The sequence below is a fragment of the Linepithema humile genome, chromosome 3, assembly GCF_040581485.1.
Source record: "Linepithema humile isolate Giens D197 chromosome 3, Lhum_UNIL_v1.0, whole genome shotgun sequence".
NCBI classification, from domain to species: Eukaryota; Metazoa; Arthropoda; class Insecta; order Hymenoptera; family Formicidae; genus Linepithema; species Linepithema humile.
The window spans coordinates 15178546-15199043 of NC_090130.1; the positions used below are offsets into that span (position 1 = coordinate 15178546).

General features: G+C 29.2%; 1 protein-coding gene across 6 annotated transcripts in view; it reads left to right on the top strand.

Moving 5' to 3' along the window:
• Positions 1–7557: 7557 nt before the first annotated feature.
• The window catches only part of Nup98-96 (nuclear pore complex protein Nup98-96), a 36272-nt gene continuing 23331 nt past the window's right edge, over positions 7558–20498 (top strand). For 2 of the 6 annotated variants that reach the window (XR_010889341.1, XM_067352006.1), the window contains exons 1-10: positions 7558–7732; positions 9183–9248; positions 9378–9605; positions 10169–10411; positions 14255–14455; positions 14559–14639; positions 14795–14974; positions 15563–15690; positions 15750–16062; positions 17070–17253. Coding sequence is in view for 5 of the 6 variants with exons in the window: in XM_067352006.1 (XP_067208107.1) it covers positions 9218–9248; positions 9378–9605; positions 10169–10411; positions 14255–14455; positions 14559–14639; positions 14795–14974; positions 15563–15690; positions 15750–16062; positions 17070–17253 (1589 nt within the window). In the remaining variant the exon portion in view is untranslated. The remainder of the gene's footprint in view (positions 7733–9182; positions 9249–9377; positions 9606–10168; positions 10412–14254; positions 14456–14558; positions 14640–14794; positions 14975–15562; positions 15691–15749; positions 16063–17069; positions 17254–20498) is intronic. The other 4 variants (XM_067352007.1, XM_012362280.2, XM_067352005.1 and 1 more) reach the window with 4 other exon arrangements.

Consider the following 20498-nt stretch of genomic DNA (forward strand, 5'->3'; position numbering starts at 1 on the left):
TATAGCATAAGACCGTCTCGACCAATGAACATCTAGCATAAAGGCGCCATATTGATTTACATAACATGCTCATTGGTCGAGACGGTCTTATGCTATGCATATGCAGTTATGTCATTTTGTGTGTGATGGCCTTAAACGCAGTAGATGCGCTAACCGCTGCATAAACAAATGCACCACTGATATGTATACATAGATAGCTGATGAACGCTGCATGGACATAGGAATATAGGGACGGAGCGTAAACTTGGTTGATAGACGAGGGGAGTGAAGCCAAAATGCGGGGGGGTCCGCCATGATACTGTGCCTGAATCTGATTGGTTATCGTTATACGTATGCTGTTGTTATTATACACTAGGTAATGCATTTCGTCTAAGTCGAGTTATCAAACATGTTCTGTCAAAGAATTTCTCTTCAAAGTGGACAGAGCAAATACGAGCTGTACTTGGGATAGATGATGAATTTATTTCCAAAATATCTAACCACAATGTACGAGTTTTAGGATCTTTGGGAAAACTAAGAAAAAAAACAATATTTTTAACAACTTATACTCTTAAAATAAAATATATAATATTATTTTAAACATATAATATTAACTTTAATATGAATAAATAATTTCAATACCTGTGAAATGTTATTTTTACATTATTTCTGCTATTACTTTGTTTCCAATTTTGATAGTCGGATCTATTTTTACAAGACTGTACAAAACACTGCACCATTTTTTATATTCACAAAATATATTTAAAATAACAATTTTAATTAATGTTTTTTCTTGATATAACTTCAAATGCTCATTATATCTGCCCAAATTGCATAATATTTTTGCGTCGAATAATGACCAATTGCACTTGCGTCAAATAGTAGCCAATCAAAAATGTGCACAGTTTACCTCGTCCCCTTCCTTCAGTGATTTTCCTCTCGCGACGTTAAGCCGAGAGCACAAGCTTTTACATAAAGCATAACGCATAAGCATAAGGAAATTGATTGGTTTATATATAAGCATAAGCAAATGCATAAGGAAATGGACCAATCAATTTCCTTATGCTTATGCGTTATGCTTTATGCAAAAGTCTGTGCTCCGGCCATTACACTCCGACCCTATATTCCTATGTCCATGCACACTGGAAGTCGCACGATACTTACATCGCGCTTGCGCAAACTAATAGCCAATCAAATTTAGGCACACTTTACCTCGTCGCACCGTCCCGCAGTAGCTTCCCCCCTGCAACGATATGCTCGGTCCCTATATTCCTATGTCTATGGAACGCTGCTATCGCGTCTGTAATTGAACGTCAGCCATCTTAGATGGAAATTTTCACGCAGACGCATTAACAGTGATGAACAGTAATTCTCGAGCAGTGAGTAGTGCAGCTGAATTGATTGTTTATATAAAAATAATATATATTGTTGTCGTCAAAATGAGGCGTTGTTGTTTTTGTAATGCTACGAAAATAAAACAATAAACCGTACATTTCACAAGTCTATATAATATATAATACAATTTTTTGAATTAATATTGTATGTTACAGATAGGTTATGTTTGCGTACATAATAAAATAAATGTTGCAATTATTTTATTAATCAATTCTAATTTACTTATGCATTTGTATATTTTTTTAAGCATCAGTTTTTATATGTATTATTTTTATAAATTTTATACTGACTTGAGTAACTTCAAATAAAATTGTATTATATATTAAAATATTTACAATAAATTTATTAAAATTTTAATTTTAATTCAACAGAAATTTGAATAAAATTTTACAAATAAAACAAATAAGTGAAATAATTATGGCATTTAATTAATAATAAGTATAATACAAGATATATATATATATAAGACATTATATGTTTAAAGTTCCCACGTGAAATTTCTTTCTAATATGGCGGATTTTCCGGAGACGGAATTTTTGTGCAAGAACAAAGACATCGGCTATCCATGTATACATATCAGTGGAATGCACCCTCCTTGTCTGTACATTTTATTGCAATACGCATGCGTCGATTATGTTAATGTGTGTGATGACAAACTAGACAAGCTTATCTATGACAAGCCTTCCAATATAATCAAGTCTAAAGAAATAATCATAAAAAAGTATACAAAACTAATACTATTTAAACATCAATGAAGTTTTTAAATATTTTTTTTATTATTTATTATAATAATTTTTATTGTACTAGTTACTATATATACAATATATAATTAAAATAAGATAACAAACTTTAGAGGAGCGAGAATATTACATAATAATAAATATTACTTTTTTATTTTTCATTAATAATATATATTTTATATCAGTAACAGTGGGTTTGACGGACATATGTTGATGTCAAATTTTTTTTCATGTTTGGTCTTGCTCCTCAAAGTTTGTTATCTTATTTTAGTTCATTCTGTACATCCTGTATATAATTATTGTTCATTACAGTATTTGTTTTTGGTTATGTGCATCATTATTTTTATTTTATTTTGCAAGACTATTATTACATATTACTACATATTATTATATATAATTTATAATATATTGCAATTATATTATAATATAACTTAAAGAATAAATTGTTATAATTAAATTTTCAAATACCTTCCACCTATTTTAAATCTTTCTATTTTCAACTTAAGCGGTTATTCATTCGCGCAAGCGCATTGACCGATTTCGTACAGACAAGGATAGATAGATGTAGGGGACACTTTTGTTATGTATATTTAGATAGGCTATGCCCCTTCCAGTATATATGTTCTAAGATTGAAATATATACCATACTGGAACGAGCACGCCTTTGTTCTCGACCGGTCAGATGGAGATAGCTGTTCGGACCCGGATCTCTCTATCTAACCAACAGTTTTGGTCACGTGTTCACTGCCAAGATCTATAGAGAGAAGGTTACCTCAGGCAAACCGGTTGTGGACGAGGGACGATGAAGTAAGGGGGGAGCTAGAAACAGCTTGATGGCGAGGGGCGATGAAGTAAGGGGGGAGCTAGAAACAGCTTGTTGGCGAGGGGCGACGAAGGAAGGGGAGAGCATAATGATCTCATCGACAAACAGTAGCTGTCTCTCTTTTTCAAAGTTTTTCCTTTTCTAACTGTTTCTAACTCTGTACGCATTAAATTTTATAATATTGCCAAAAAAAATCACAAGCACGTAGGTGATAAGAGGAAAGATAAAGATAATCAAAGAAGAGTCGCCAATAAATATAAAAAAATTATTAATTAATTTAACGCAATTCACAGATTAATACAACATAGATGTATTTTTATTATTATAGATACTTATAAAATTTTATAATCACAATGTTGCCGCATATTTAATGATCCCTAATATATACCCCATCATATTTGTTTTAAAGAATTATTTTAAGATTTCAACAGAAACATTTCAATAATATTTTATTAGTAAATATTTGAAAATTGTTAACACTTTGTAAATTTTATCATATAAATATTCACATTTACAATGTTGAAACATATATTACAATTTCATTATTTAAGTTTGTATCATAATAAATTTGTGTATAATGCTTTTTATATTACCCTAGAATTGTACTTACATTTATGAATTTCACAGTTACAATTTCTTGACAATTTTTGAGGTTTTCACAATTAAATATAAAAAATAAATCTTTTTATAGTATTTTTTTTGTAAATAATGCATATAAACAGTAAATATTATTTTAAAAATAATTTTTAAATACGTACTATTTTTTCTTTTATTTTACTACTTTACAAATAATGTTTTTTGTGTATATCCCCAAATTATATTTTATTTTCATTGATATTACAGTCTAAATACGAGTACAAAGCAATTTGTATTACAAATGCATCTGTTGCAGCAGTATTTAACATTATAAACGTTAAATATCTAGCGCTATAATTTGCAATATATGTAATTTATAGCGCCTTTCTAATTTACTTTTCAATTTTTATTATGCAATTTCCAGTGCTATCAATATTTTACAAAATAAAAGTATTTTTTCGATAAAAACTCAAAGCATTTCTATATTAAAGGAGCGAGAGAGAAAACACTAAAGCGTGCGAGAGAGAAAACACTAAAGCGTGCGAGAGAGAAAACACTAAAGCGTGCGAGAGAGACAGCTACTGGGCTTGTTTGTTTTAGCTGCACTGGGGCAGCTCTGGGTCTGCTCTAAACAAGATAATACAGGACAAACTATTTATCTGTCCTGTATTATCCTGTGTAGAGCAGACCCAGAGCAGCCCCAGTGTAGTTAAAACGAACAAGCCCATTGTTTGACGATGAGATCATCATTGCCCCTCTTGCCGCTCGCCCCGCTCAGCATTTGCCCCTCTTGCCGCTCGCCCCGCACAGCATTAGCCCCTCTTGCCCCTCGTCCCTCTTTGCGCATGAGGTAACCTTCTCTCTATAGATCTTGGTTCACAGCTACTATTAGTCGAGAGTAGACGAGATAGAAAGAGAAATCCGGTACCAAGTCACTGCCTTGTCTGACCGTTTTGTCGAATGGAGGGGGTAGCCTGTGCTCGTTCCAGTCATATATGTAATACTCCTATATCGCTAGAAGAGTGTCGATCCTTAGCCCAAACATTACGGTGCAGACGTATAATAGCCTCTCTCTCGCGCACGGTCCAGCTGCTTTGTGCGCATGCGGTTACATTTTTTAAAACAGCGTTAGGCGATATTTTCACATAATTTATATTCGTGCTCTGTGCGATGGTGCGAATTTTTTTTTGTGTCAGAAAAAGGCAGCAAAGGATGGAAGTTTATCTTCGAAATAAATACACAAAATTAATATTATTTAATCACGACTAATTGTGTAAAGATATTCATAAAAATGTAACATTATATATACGTAACCGATTAAAAGAAATTGTGGACATGAGCGCAATCTTTATTTTATCCTACATTTCACAAATTCAAAAAACCCAAGTAAAATGTATTTCTTATAATTTCACATTAAATTTGATCCAATCTAATATGTACGTCTTTTATGTATTTACTTATGTACCATCATTTCTCTTTTCTGAAAAAGATTACTGATGAGATGATTTATTTCATGAAGATTTGAAGAAATATTTACGAGATATTTTATGTTGAAATACGTCAGATTAAAGCATAAAATATTTTGTATTCCATTTTTGTCTATTTTACTCGTACAACTTTTTACGCTGAATATTCTGAGGAATCGATGTAAATTAAATCTTAGGATCGTTCCATTTAAAACAGTAATAATGACTTGCTTGAACTATCAAAAACGCTTCTACATAAAAAGATTACATTTTCCAATTCCATATCTTATTCTCGAGATATTTTAGAACGTCAATTAAAATGAAAAACCCTGCATCTATAATTTCAATCTTTCTCTTCAAATATTATTATTCGTTAATTAACATTTATCCGTCAGAGGTACGTTGCGAATAAACATTCGGGCGCGACCGGGTAATGTTTTCTCTGTTTCGCGTTCTTTCCGTTTTATTTTCTAATGCTTTGTCTCTCGCTCACACTCACTCAATAGACGCGCCTGCGCATAATGAGGCTTGACCGTCCATGCCCATATTTGGAATTCGTGCATCTCTCTTTTATGGGGCTCGTCCCTCTCATTGTGAAGATACGAGACTAGCAATATAGGAGTATTACATATATGGTTCCAGTATGGTATATAGTTCAATGCTGAGCTGAGAAGTTTATGATGATTAGGTTATGGCTTCTAAGCTGCTCGAACTCTGTGTTTACGTGTATTTTAGGCTTGTTCGTTTTAGCTGCACTGGGGCAGCTCTGGGTCTGCTCTAAACAAGATAATACAGGACAAACTATTTATCTGTCCTGTATTATCCTGTGTAGAGCAAACCCAGAGCAGCCCCAGTGTAGCTAAAACGAACAAGCCTTTTGATTATCTGAATGTGAACAAAAAGAGAGTCTTGGATACCAACCAAATCATCGTGCTTCTGTGAAGTAAGTTTATTCTCTTAAATTTCCAATTTACGTAGCTTTTTCTGTTTGTTTAGAATCATGGATCGTTTTTTTAAGTGTAGTTTAGATTTGTCACCGTTTGAAATTACATAAATATGAATAACTGTAATTAATAAGGACATTTATCTTATAAGCAGTTTTTTTATTTCAGAAACATTTTGAAGAATCACGTTTGAGACTGGTCGAGCAGATAATTGGCGAAAATTAAAACCAAAACGCCATACCAACACTTTTCGATATACCTGATCTATCTGCAATGAATAAAAATGAAACAGATGAACCAAATACAAATGCCACTGCTGAGAAAGACCTAAATTTTTAATCTTATGTTTATATTTAATCACTCGTACGATGTGTACAAGAGTATTAGTCACGTCCATAAATATAATAATAATAAATAAATGAATAAATAAACAAACAAATTAATATATCATTTCTCTTACCTTACTGTAATGTATCATAGAAACTTACGTCTTTCGCGCGGCAAATGATGCAATAAAATGGGATGTTTTGATTGGTTAATTCATGACGCAGCGGATAACGCGACGCGTGACGTGCTTAGTGGGAATTCGGCCTAATGCCTTAACACATGAAGTTGCACGCGTGTCAAGGCATATCGAGTCGGCGTGTTCCGACTCTACATATTTTTACATCATGACTAGTTATGAACATAACGGCAATGCTGTTTTGGCTGTTTCAAAGCAACTAGAGCAATTGACAAGTAAAGGCTAATATTTATAATATTTAATATTTATATCAATATTTATTGATGGTTTAATATTTATAATATTTATATTTATATCAATATTTATTGTTGGCGAAAAACGAGAAATATATATACTAATAGCGTTTTCAAGTAAACGGGGTTTGAACGATCTAGGGTTGATCAATCACTATTTTACTATGAATGCAAGTCATTCATTGGTGGAGAGGTTGCAATGACGTCATTAACCAATCTTGGGTCGTTCAAACCACGTTTACTCGAAAACGCTATAAATAATGAAGAAAAGTGTAATTGGCTTAGTTTACACCGATTGTTTAATACGCGTACCAAGTACTAAATCAGCTTTTTTGATTGGTGTAGATTTTACACTAAACGATTTATACCTATCGGAGAAGCAGATTTATAGCGTTTTCGATTTTACAGGATTTGAACGACCCAAGATTGGTTAATGACGTCATTGCAACCTCTCCACCAATGAAAGACTTGCATTTATAGTAAAATAGTGATTGATCAACCCTAGATCGTTCAAACCCCGTTTATTCGAAAACGCTATTAGTATTTGGTACGCGTACTAAACAATCGGTGTAAACTAAGCCATTATTTATCAAAGTGTACAATCTAGTGTACAATCTAGTGTACAATAGAAGAACAGCAATACACGACATGTGGTTTTCTCTCGGCTCGCGACAAGTGCCCATTCCAGCATATGTATAGTTCAGTGCATTAGTACCAAATACATCCAATCGAAAACTCCAACAGCCTTTGGCTGCGTTTCGAAATTCACTGCCAGTACTGAAAATCTACAATATACGTAACGTAAGCTGTAGATTTTCAGTACTGGCAGTGAATTTTGGAACACAGCCTTTACCATTGTATTTAATGCGCATACGCAGAGGCACTCCTTTTTCTTTCTAACACATTGAACTGCACTGAGCTTCGTGCCATTTCGTAAGATTTCATGTAAGTGTGTACAACTGCGTATAACTGCGTTGCTTCGCATGTGAGTTGTGAATGGTGTTGAGAAAATATTCGCGCTCCTTGCGTAAATTTACGTGATCTTACGTATAGGTGAGTAAAAATTCAGATATTTGCAATCGAGAGTAACAATTAACCATTCGGTTAATATGTTTACTGTTTTCTTTTTCTCCAGCAATGGCAGACTGAGATAATCAGTTCATAACCAAAACGAAATTTAATGCGCATTACGCTTCTCTTCAGATAATTTATGTATTTTGAATTACACAAATTGAATTTATTTAAAAAAGATTATTTTTTTTTATGTGTTATAACTTATGTGTTATAACTTAACCTAGTGATTATAGATACATGTATAACAATGCTACTCTTATATGGCGTTCTTAGCTATAAATCTAAATACTATGTTTATATGTGTGTAAAATATTTCAGATAGACATTCTTCTATCAGTTATATATTCTGCAATAACACTTGCAAATATAAATTATTTTTAATTGCTAAGCATTTATAAACCATAAAGTGTACGAATCTCACTGACAAGATAGTGAACATTTCATACATTGTTTTATTATTTATATTGCATATCTGTGCAAAATTTAGGCACAATTTTCTGATTAGTTTGAAAGTTATTTAGTTTTTATGAAAAATTGTGTACTGCTGTGTACTTAATAAATTTGGCAAGGAAGAAATCAACCAGATTAAATTTTTTATATGTATTGATAAAACTAATAAATATTTGTGTAAAATTCCATTTGAATTTACTGGTTAATTTAAAAATTATTTATCAACTTTTAACTACTTTTCTATCAGATAGGAAAAAATTTAAAATTTAAAAATTTACCCCTTTGCTTAAAAAAAAATTTAAAAATGCCTCTCTTTGCTTTAAAAAAAAAAAAAGAAATTTAAAATTCAAAGACATCTTCCTTTGCTTTAAAAAAAAAAAAAGAGCAAATTTAAAGATCCCCTTGCATTAAAAAAAAATCCAAAATCCACTCCTTTGCTTAAAATAAAAAAAAATTTTAAATAAAAAATCCACTCCATTGCTTAAACAAAAAATTCAAAATTTAAGACTCACCCCTTTGTTCAAGTATATTTTTTATATTATAAATCAGAGAAGTAGTTAATTACATGTTATAACCATATTTCTTAAAGTTTTCTTTAACTAGTGTGCACGTTCAATCATTACGTACAATCATGTAATAAAATAGAATAAAAGCAATAATTTTTTCTAATTGATCCAGGTTCTGTATTCTGAAATGTAAGATATATGAATCACTCAATTAATAATTGGTTATTAATAGTTTATTTATTAAATATTACAGAATATTATTTTTAAAAAACTTGTTACAAAATTTGTCCACAAAAATTTAAAGAGTTAATACCTAAAAAATACTTATTAACTAATATAAGATTGTTTTTAATTATTTCAATATTGCTTTTATCTTGTTTTAAAATAACAGACAATTCCTGTGACAGATAAAACAACAATTATGCAAATTGTTGTACAAGAGATAATATAAAATTCTTTTTATTTTATTTTAGGTTGCTTAAACAAGGTTCTGTTTTAACTGTCAAACATGTTTGGGCAAAGCGGAAATACATCATTTAGTACGTATTGAATACATTGATATTTTTTGAGAATTTTAGTTTTATTAAAATAAAACAAGAATTTAATTTTACTATTAAAATACAGAAATTTATTTAAAATGTGTCTTACAAGGTATTTATTTCTTTTAGGTGGATTTAGCACAGCAACGCAAAACAGTCCATTTGGTCAATCTGCATTCGGTAAACCCATTACTACAACAAGTTTTGGTAGTGGCGCAACACCTGTCTTTGGTAGTAGCAATACTTCATCACTCTTTAGTTCTAAGCCCACAGGTTCTACTACAGGTGGCTTGTTTGGCAATACCACAACGCCACCGGCATTTAGACAGCCAACTAATGCTCAACCATCCTTTGGAGGTAGCGATTTATAAACTGTTTCATTTGCATGTACAACTAGAAAATATCTTCCTGTATGTACTTACAAGGCATTCATGCATTTGGAACACCCTAATTGTTGTATATTGTTATGTAATATCATATTTTTGTATGTTTGTAAAAAACAAAATTTTAATTCAATTAATTCAAAGAGTTAATAATTAATTCAATCCAAAGAATTACTTGAAAGATTTAAGTAATTTTAACACATAATATAATTATTTTTGTTTAAGAAAATGTAACAAATTGTAAAAAAAATTTAAATTAATTTGGAACTATTTTTATTATCTTTATTATATTTGAAAATGTACAATTTATGCCTATTTATTCATATATTGGTTTGGAATATAAAGAATATTGATGCATTAAATAGCATATAACAATTAAAACGATTTATTCTGTAGATTTGGTGTGTAGATATATAAACCAATAATTTCAAGTAGACACAGGCAATAAATATAGATCTTATTTTACAAATGTAATAATATTGTTGCATGTTAAAATCTGAAAGATATATTTTTATTTTCTTTATTTTTTTATTACAGGTTTTGGAACAACAAATGCAAGTTCTAATCTTTTTGGTACCCAGCAAAATACAGGAACAAATCTTTTCGGTACAAGCACAGGGACTTCAGCCTTTGGTCAAGCAAACAAACCTGGTGGGTTCAGTTTTGGCACAACATCTGGAACTAATCTATTCGGACAACCACAACAGAATGCGCAACAAACTACTCCGTTTGGTCAAACCAATACCACCACAAATACAAATCTTTTTGGTACAACTACAGGTAAACTATAAACAGCAACGGCTGTGTATTTTATCCGTATTAAATGTGATTGTGTATAAGATGTTTCTCAAGTACATGTGAATACTTTAAAGAGTAAATACAGGGTTAAAGAAAGGAGAAAAAATAAATTTATATGAATATAAATAATGATATAGAAAGCAATTAAAACCACACAAAAGTGCTGTAGTCAAAGCGTAAGAATTAGGAACTATTGTTAATCAAGATATAAAAAATGTTTTAGCCACAATACTGAATCCTCTTTAGCTTGAAAAAAAGAAGAAAATGAAAAGTATATATTATAGATATATAGATATATTATAGATTAAAAGTATATAGATTATATAGATTACATAGGTAAAATATTAAAAACTCGAACCAATATAACAGAATTAAAACTGTTATCAACCGCATATGTAGCACCAATCGATATAATATGTTAGAGAAAATTTAAGTTTCAAATATTTTCAAATCTATTACTTTTTGTTTTTTTTGTTTTTTTTTTGTTTTTTGTTGCAAATTAAATTAACTACACATGTTGATATTGTGTTGTACGCATAACAGATTTTAAAAGTTTCCAGAAATAAAAAAGTAACGCATTTGTATGCGGGAGATCGAGGTTATGCTATCGTTCTTTTTTATTCTGTTATTTTTTGGGAAAACAGTTTTAAAATGTACAGACTGTAGCTAGAAAATATGATAGATTATCATGCATAAACCACATCACATGTGGTTGTGATAGGTTCTAGATTACACATTTTTTAAGAATTTATTTGAAATACCTATTGTAAGTATAAACAGGGGCGGATTTCCCATTAGGTTGGATAGGTTATAGCCTAGGGCGGCAGATTTTAGGAAGCGGCAAATTTTTAATTTTTGAATTAAAAAAAAATTTATTAATACTCGATTTATATTCGAAATACATTCTGATTTTCATCAAAAGAGTCATAATATAAATATGTTCGTGATCATTACTGTTAAAGAGTGTATGAAGTGCTATTTTTTCCGGCGTTTTCGGCGAAATTTATTTCCCGTTTTTCTTCTCCAATTCTCAACCGATTTTGCTGAAATTTTTTCTTTGAGTTTTTTTAATATTAAAAATTTTTTTACGTTCTTTACATTTCTGGCTTTATATGCTCGGGGTAACATTAAATATCATAGAAAAAATGTCAACAAAATCGGTTGAGAATTGGAGAAGAAAAACTGGAAACGCGCGCGCGCGAGAGAGAGAATGTGTTATTTATTATTATTCAAAGAATCCTATATATAAGATACCTGTTTTCTATTTTATTATCTATTTCTTATTTAATTAATAAAAAAATTTCCCCTTGCTCCACTGTCATTAAGGGGCGGCAAATTTGATTCAGTCTAGGAGCGGCAGAAACCGAAATCCGTCCCTGAGTATAAATAGTATTTTTTTTGACGAGTGTAAAATTTGATATTAAGACGTGCCACAGCACATATTACAATAGAAGGTAGGCACTTGTTAAAGCACTTGTTTTACAATAGAAGGTAGGCACTTGTTTTTTTTTAATTTGTCATAATTTAAAAAATATAGCCTACAAACGATGTGTGATACTTTTTATATTTATATAATATGTTTTGTTTTTTCGCTCTACATTTATCCTCTGAAGTATTAACACATGCATTTAAAACTCACGTTGTACATTATTTCTCTATAATAGATATTAATTAAAATTAAGATATCTATAATAGATATTAATTAAAAATATTAACCAAGCTGATAGATGCTTTCCTGCAAGAACACAGCTATATATTGTTACATAACAGAGTGTATAGGTGCTAGATGAAACTTATTGTAATTTTCGATACAGTTACTAATTTAGCTACTAATTACGCTTAGATTTTTTGATCTTTCGAATAATATTGGCTTGCAAAATTTTGTTGTTTGGTAACGAATACTTTCCCACAGTTTTTCTACATCTAATGCAAATCCGGTTTCGAAAAGAGCGTGTTACATTAGAATTTTGAGAAAATTAAAGAAAAACATGTGAAAATGAACGATTTTGGCAATATCCCTTCGAGTGTTATAGACGCACATATGCGAGCTACAAATGTCGTCAGTGGCGTAGGCCACTAAAAATTAACATATTAAAATTATGATTTTAATGTTCCATTCTTTATATTTTTTTGTGTTTGATTGTTTAAATTAATATTAATTTATATTTGTAATGTTAATGTTTGTAAATATAAAATTTTTTAAAAGGGAACAATTAATAGATGTGCTTGATAAAAACAAAAGAATTTTATTTAATCTCCACTCTTAAAAAAGGCATGTAAAGTCGATTATTCGCATATATCGAAATTTATTGTTGTCGCTTTTTCGCGACGCTGATTGGGGTTATCTCGATTATTCTGACAGTTTGATAGTTTGAAAGCGAAGGTTATTTTGACGGTTATTTAAAATAAAATAAAAAAAATTTTTATTAAATTATTTAGATTTCATAATTATTAAATCATCATAATAAGTGCGCGCGCGTAGTGCGCGCCTGTATTGTTCTAGTGTATCAAATTTTACATAAACAATTAAAATATGATTTAATTATACCTTATATGTTAGATAGTATATATCTTTATATACAATACACGGTACGTGAAAAAATATTTTGTTCCCAACAATTGTGATCGCAGGTTGCAAATCGTCTGTATTAAGCGTTTAGCTCTGAAATGCGTTGCTCAAAGAAATATTTATAATGTTGTCTTGATCAAAATAAATTTTTTTTTAATAATTACATTATTTTTAAGTATTAATTTTTGTTAATTAAATACTTTGAATTAAAGACTGAAAGAGATATAAAAGAAAAGAAGTGTAATGTAAATCATTTCTGCGTGATGCACATGATATGCAGAGGGATAACGTTGAATAAAATTAATCTTACACATATAGTTAAATGGTCTTATAATAGTTTGGTAAGCTCACGACAAACATCATTTGTAAATCTTATATGCGAAATGAAACCAAAGATTTATTAATGGAAAAATATGTTTTCTAGGAAGTCGTTTTGTTTTTTTCTCGTTTTCTTTCTTTCCACCAAAGGGTAAATCGATTTTTAAAAAATTGTACGAAACAAAAATCAAATTTATATTAAAATGAAAATAATATTTTAAGATATTGCAAACAATATTGCAAAAAAGCTTCTCCTTCTCCCCCTTTTTAAAAATAATTTGTAAGTATTGCAAACAATAGTATTTTGGAATTTCTTTCTTTGACTTTTTTGAAAATCCGGTTATGGCAAGTACTTTTTAAAACTGGGTTCAAATTTAGCGCGCATAGAAAAAACTACAGAAAACATTTTTTTTTCCTAAACAACAGACTCGTGTAAGGTAGTGCAATCTTTTTAATTTATTTATCTTTAAATACTTATTATTCTTATTTAAAGTAGCTATAGCATATAGCAGTTGTTGATATAAAAACGGATTATTTGCTTATTATAATCCTAATGTAATAAAAAAAGTTAACTTTTGTTTTGACATAGGGGTAGGGAAGTTTCATTATATTATTAATAAATTATTGATTAATCAAACTTTAACTAAATAATTAACTAATTAAATTTTTGAGCGTAAAGTAAAAGTCAAAGACAAAACGGCATTTTGATATTCAATACTATTAGCACAAACATTTTTAAAATTAAAAAAATTGACAATTATATAATTCCCCAATACACAAATGTTTAGATTTTGCTTTTAAACTATATTGATTTGCGTCGACTGGTATTATTGTAGGAAAGTAGACGCTTGTATTGTTATTGTGTTAACTATGTTTCCTGTTAGAAAGCATCTAAAGATACCTTTAACATTAAATTATTTTTATTTCTCTCTGCACAGGTTTTGGCAATACCAATACTACTACTGTACCAACTGGCACTGTAGTGAAATTCACACCTGTTATTACGACTGATTCTATGTCAAAGAATGGAATATCTCACAGCATTTCCGCACGTCATTGCTGCATTGCATCTATGAAGGAATATGAATCCAAGTCATATGAGGAATTACGTTTTGAAGATTATCAAGTAGGAAGAAAAGGTACATTTTAATTCATTGAATTCAAAAAAATAAAAAAAAACCTTAAAAAATCTAAAAAAATCTAAAAATGTTGATCTTTTTCTTTCTTTTATTTCTTAAATAGGCCCGCAAACGGGACTTTTTGGAGCAGCACAAACATCACCGTTTGGTAGCACTGCAGCTGGTACTAGTACAGCTGGGACCGGTAAGTTATGCAATACAAAACATTTGTGTTATTGTTTTATTGCGTGTGTTTACATAATATTTATGTAATGCTTATTTAAAGTAGGAGAAATTTGATTTATATTTATTAAAGAATTATACATTATTAATTTTTTAAATTTACTTTTCTCGAAAAAGGTTTTGGATCAATGACTGGAGGATTTGGCACCACTAGTCAATCAGGATCAACCGGACTATTTGGAAAACCCATTACTAATTTTGGAACACCAGCAACTACAACAACTAACAATTTTGCATTTAATTCTACACCTACCACAAATCTATTTGGTCCTAATACTCAAACGAAACCATTTGGCAGTAAGTTATAATAAATATCTTCATATTTACATATATAGGGTGGACTGCATAAGTGTATTCATTGAATATCTCGGGAAGGATGCATTATGCTTCAGGATAAAAGTTATACTATGTATATCGGCAAAATTTGATCGCTTAACTTTGGGATTTTCCTGTGTGCTATATGTAGTACGACTACAAACGATATCACTACTACTATGCTAACAGCGAGAGAATTTTTGAAAAATAAAATAAGTTTGAGTTTGTATTTTAAAATACAGCTTTTATTTTAAATTGCAATCAAAGATTTAAAGCGGGCTACATTTGATTTTTTAAAATAATTTCTAATTATAATAATTCACAAATTTTTGGATATTCTATGTGTATATAAATCTCGATATCAATATTTATAATTAATTTATATACTTATCAAGGACTCTATGTTGTTTAAATATTTTTTATAATTAATAGTTTGTAATAATAGTTTTGAAAATTTGAGTATATTTTATTATATTTTAATGTGTGTGATTCTCTAGCTTTCCTTTTATTATTTGAACAAAATATAAGAAGTTTAAAAGTACAAAATAAAATGTGAACTTTTATCTATAGCAGCCGCTCCGACACCGCTTTTTGGTACTAGCAATACCAATCAAAGTGCTGGTACAGGCTTTGGTGGTATTAATACTGGACAAAATACAGGTTTTGGATCTGCGTTTGGTTCCGCACAGCCAAATCAGGTAATGTACGATATACGAAGCATATAAGAAACGAAATTATTCTTCGGCTTTGTTTATAGAGCATTGGATTGTTCAATCAAAACAAATCTGCTTTTAATATACCGTCAACGTCGACTAGTACTGGTTTTACTGGTTTTGGTCAGCCGGCTACAAATAATACCACTACACCATTATTCGGAAACAAAACCACCACTACTGGCTTCGGATCAACATCTACGTTTGGTGCAGCAGTGCCTTCCACATTCGGAACTAACACTGGTTTTAATTCGAGCTCGAATACTGCGTCCTCATTGTTTAACTCATCGTTTAAACCAACTGGGCAACCATCAGGATTTTCTTTCGGAACTACACCTGCATCTTCGACTGGACTTGGTAACTATTCTTGACTTAATATGCGTTATGTAAAAAAAAAGTATTTTTTAAAGCACAGCTTTAAATAACAGTTTTAGCCTACAAACTCATATTTCTTAGTTTTTGAATTTCAAACAGTATATAGTCTTATAGTTAGCTTTTATTAAAAAGTATTTTTTATAGAATTTTCGTAAAACACGATATTTATAGGTTTTGCGCTAAATTTGACTAATCAAAATTTTCGAATTTAGGCAGACTTAATACAGCAGACACAAATTTTAAAAATTATTTTATTCTTATTAAATTTGATTTCTAAGGTTTTTGAATTTGAAACTGGTATCAGAATTTTGGAATTTAAGAAAATATTGTTTTATAAAAAATACAAAATGAAAGTGTTATATTTTGAAATTTTTATTTATTTAGGACATTTAAATTGAATGGTTCATAACAGAAATAATCCTTGTCAAAAATTAAGAAAATTGAGATAGCGTATTTTAAAAGTCAGGTGGAACCTACAATGTGATTGCAATTCTCAAAAAAACAATTTGTGTCTTGATTCATACATATTATTAGGAAGTTTGGATGATTCTATTGAAAACTTAAGGATGACAGAATGTTTTTTTCTTTTGAAAAAATGAAAAAATTGACAAGGGTTGTTTTTGTTTTGAATTCTTCAATTGTCAATCATGATTTCTTGGTTTAATCATTTTATTTTAGGTTTTCTATTTTTTATTTTACAAATTTTTATTTTTAAGTTAAATATTTCTAAAATTTCTTGAAAGTTTTATATAAAATCTTGTTTGAATTTTTAATCGCCACATTGTACTTATAATTCAGAATTCCAAAACTTTCACTGTAGATTTTAATTTAGCAAGAAATCTTGAATTTTTATGTAAGTTTTGTTTTATTATTAAAATTATTTTTGGTTAATAAAGTGTTTTCATTTTTTAATTTTTATATTAAAGGGTATATTAAGGACTTATTAATTCAATTTATATCTAATACTCATTAATATTTGTTATTGTTAGGTACAAACACTGGTTTGAGTTTGAGCGGTGGTTCTTCACTGTTTGGACAACAGAAACCAGGCAGTCTGTTCGGAAATACTGGAAATAATACAACGTTCAACAATCCTGGAACGTTTGGATCTTCTAATTTTGGAATCAATTCTAATATGATGTCTGGAACAGGAATGGGCTTGATTAGTGGAGGGTAATACAATGTTTACATTTGTTTTTACATTATTAATTTAGTCAATTAGAAGCATAATTCCATAAATAATTTATACAGGATGTTCAGGAACGCATAGTGTCATCTTTGAAATTATTAGTGATGTCGAAAAATATTTCAAATCAAAGTTGAATAACTTCGAAGAGAGACTAATCTGATTTTAATAATATTTCTTTAAGGTTAAATTCTGTTTCCGAAAAAATTTACTGATACAAAATTATCTTATTTTGACACGTAGAATATGAATTTGTCATGAAAAATGGGGGATCTATTAAAAAAAAATAACTTTGTTAAAATAGGTCATTTTCGGCTAAATTGGGAATTGACACTATAATATCAAATTATTATAAATATAATAAATTAATATAATAAAAAATTTTTTGTTTGTAAAATTTTTGAAAAATCACTTATATGATTTTAACCTCTTTAAATTCGACTTTTTAATCAAAATTTTTTCATTTAGCATGACAGACTAGATGTAACAGATGCAAATTAAAAAAATTTTTCTATTTATATCAAACTTGACTTCTAAGTGTTCTTGTGATTTTTTATTTTGAATCTGATATGAAAATTTTAAAACTCAAAAAACGATCTTATCTTAAAATATAATATAGTATTAAAAGTATGTAACTTTCGCAATGACAATCGCTTGATAACTCAAGATAACGCTTCACGCACAGCTTCGAGATAACCAATCAGTATCGCGGAAAAGAGACAACAATGAAAATCATACCTTTTTTAAAATAGGAGAGAATTGATATTTTTTGATATTTTATATTATTTAATATTCTCTATTTGATATCAATTATTTTTTATACAGGGTGTTTCCGGATTAAATGGCAAAACTTGAAATACATATTTAGGACCTCAAAACAAAGAAAAATTTCTTTTGGAAGAATGCTCGCAAACGCTTCGTTCAAGAGATATTGACTTCTTAAGTTACAGAACTCTTAGGAGTGTATAATGTCGAAATGTCGCTTTTTGCTTTGTTTTGAAGATCCTAAGTCATTGATAGGCTTATGTTCGCACTGTAAACAAAGCTCCTTTTATTCGTACAAAATAATTTTTAGTCTATTGAATTTCGCAGGGTAAACTTGTATTAAATCAATGCAATTATGCCTCGTTTGTATTCTAATAGTGAATATGCCGATATGGTTTATTTATATGGATTTTGTGACGGCTTTTGTTTAAGCGTACCCCTTTTGTATGGGATACGCTTAAACAAAAAGTGTACGAAATGCCGGTTAATGATTAATCATTAAATAAATGTTTAATCATTAAAACGGAGGATAGAGCAAGCGTGCAATGAAATTACAGCCACACAATGCCAATCAGCCACTCGTTCTGTCATCGATAGATGTAATGCTTGTCTTCGGCATATTCACGACGAGCAGCGTTAGCATTTCCGTCACAAAATCCATATAAATAAACCATGTCGGCATATTCACTATTAGAATACAAACGAGGCATAATTGCATTGATTTAATACAAGTTTACTCTACGAAAGTATTCAATGGACTAAAAATTATTTTGTACGAATGAAAGGAGCTTTGTTTACAGTGCGAACATAAGCCTATCAATGATTTAGGATCTTCAAAACAAAGCAAAAAGCGACATTTCGACATCATACATTCCTAAGAGTTCTGTAACTTAAGAAGTCAATATCTCTTGAACAAAGCGTTTGCGAGCATTCTTCCAAAGGAAATTTTTCTTTGTTTTCAGATCCTAAATATGTATTTCAAGTTTTGCCATTTAACCCGGGAACACCCTGTATATTAAAATATATACGAGAATAAATTTGAAAAGTTTTTAATTAAAAATTTTGTTTACAATTATTACTGAATTTTATGAAATTTTTACTTGTTTATTTTTTCATTAAAAAAAATTCATGGATAGTAATTTTTTTAAATTATAGATTTAAAATTGTGGATATTATGCCAGTATTTTTTTATATTGTCTATAGAAAAAAAATTATCATATATTTCATCTATTAAAAAGAGCTGTTGTATATTCTATATTAAAAAACGCAAAAAAACTTGGCGCTGCTACACCTTAAAGTATTATAAAGCAATGAAATTAACATGTAGTTTACTGTAGCAGCGCCAAGTTTTTTTGCGTTTTTTAATAAATATTTTTTTTATATTTTTTAATTTTTATTTTTTGTTTTTTTATTTATGTATTTATTTTTTTATAATATATATAGTACATGTAATAATATATATAGTATAGTATATGTAAAATATAAAATATAGTATATAATATAGTTAATTATATATACGACAGCTTTTTTTGAAAGGTTTTAACATATACGACAGGTTTTTTTGAAAGGTTTAATATATACAATTTTTTTGAAAAGTAAAACTACTGTTTTGTTTTAGTTGTGACAAGAGCGTGTACTTGGCGCCTTTTTTTTACCTTTTTTTTAAAAAGGTAATTTTTTGATAAAATTGACAGGAAATTATAAATATTGGAACTAATTTAGGATACATAGAACAGAAATATTAAGCTTTGAGATTTAATTTTATTTATTTTAGACAAATCATACACTGAAGTCTCGAAACATGTGCTTTTTTGACAGAATGTATGGTAAAATTAATTTATACAATCATACTAATCATCACTATGCCTTGTGTAGTACAATTGTTTAGAGACTTTAGTGTATGATTTGTCTAAAATAAATAAAATGAAATATCTCAAAGTTTAATATTTCTGTTCTATGTATCCTAAATTAGTTTCAATAATATTTATAATTTTCAGTTAATTTTAATTTTATGTATTACAAGATTTCTTGCTGAGTTTATGTTTATAATTTTTATTTCTTATTTTCTATGGATATAAAATTGATTAAAAATTATAAATATTGGAACTAATTTAGGATAACTAAAAAAAGTGACTTATGCTATATTTTTTTAATATATAAAACTGCCTGGAAATTATAAATATTGTTGAAACTAATTTAGGATACATAGAACAGAAATATTAAACTTTGAGATATTTAATTTTATTTATTTTAGACAAATCATACACTAAAGTCTCGAAACATGTGCTTTTTTGACAGAATGTATGGTAAAATTAATTTATACAATCATACCAATCATTACTATGCCTTATAGGACAATTTTTTAGAGACTTTAGTGTATGATTTGTCTAAAATACATAAAATGAAATATCTCAAAGTTTAATATTTCTGTTCTATGTATCCTAAATTAGTTTCAACAATATTTATA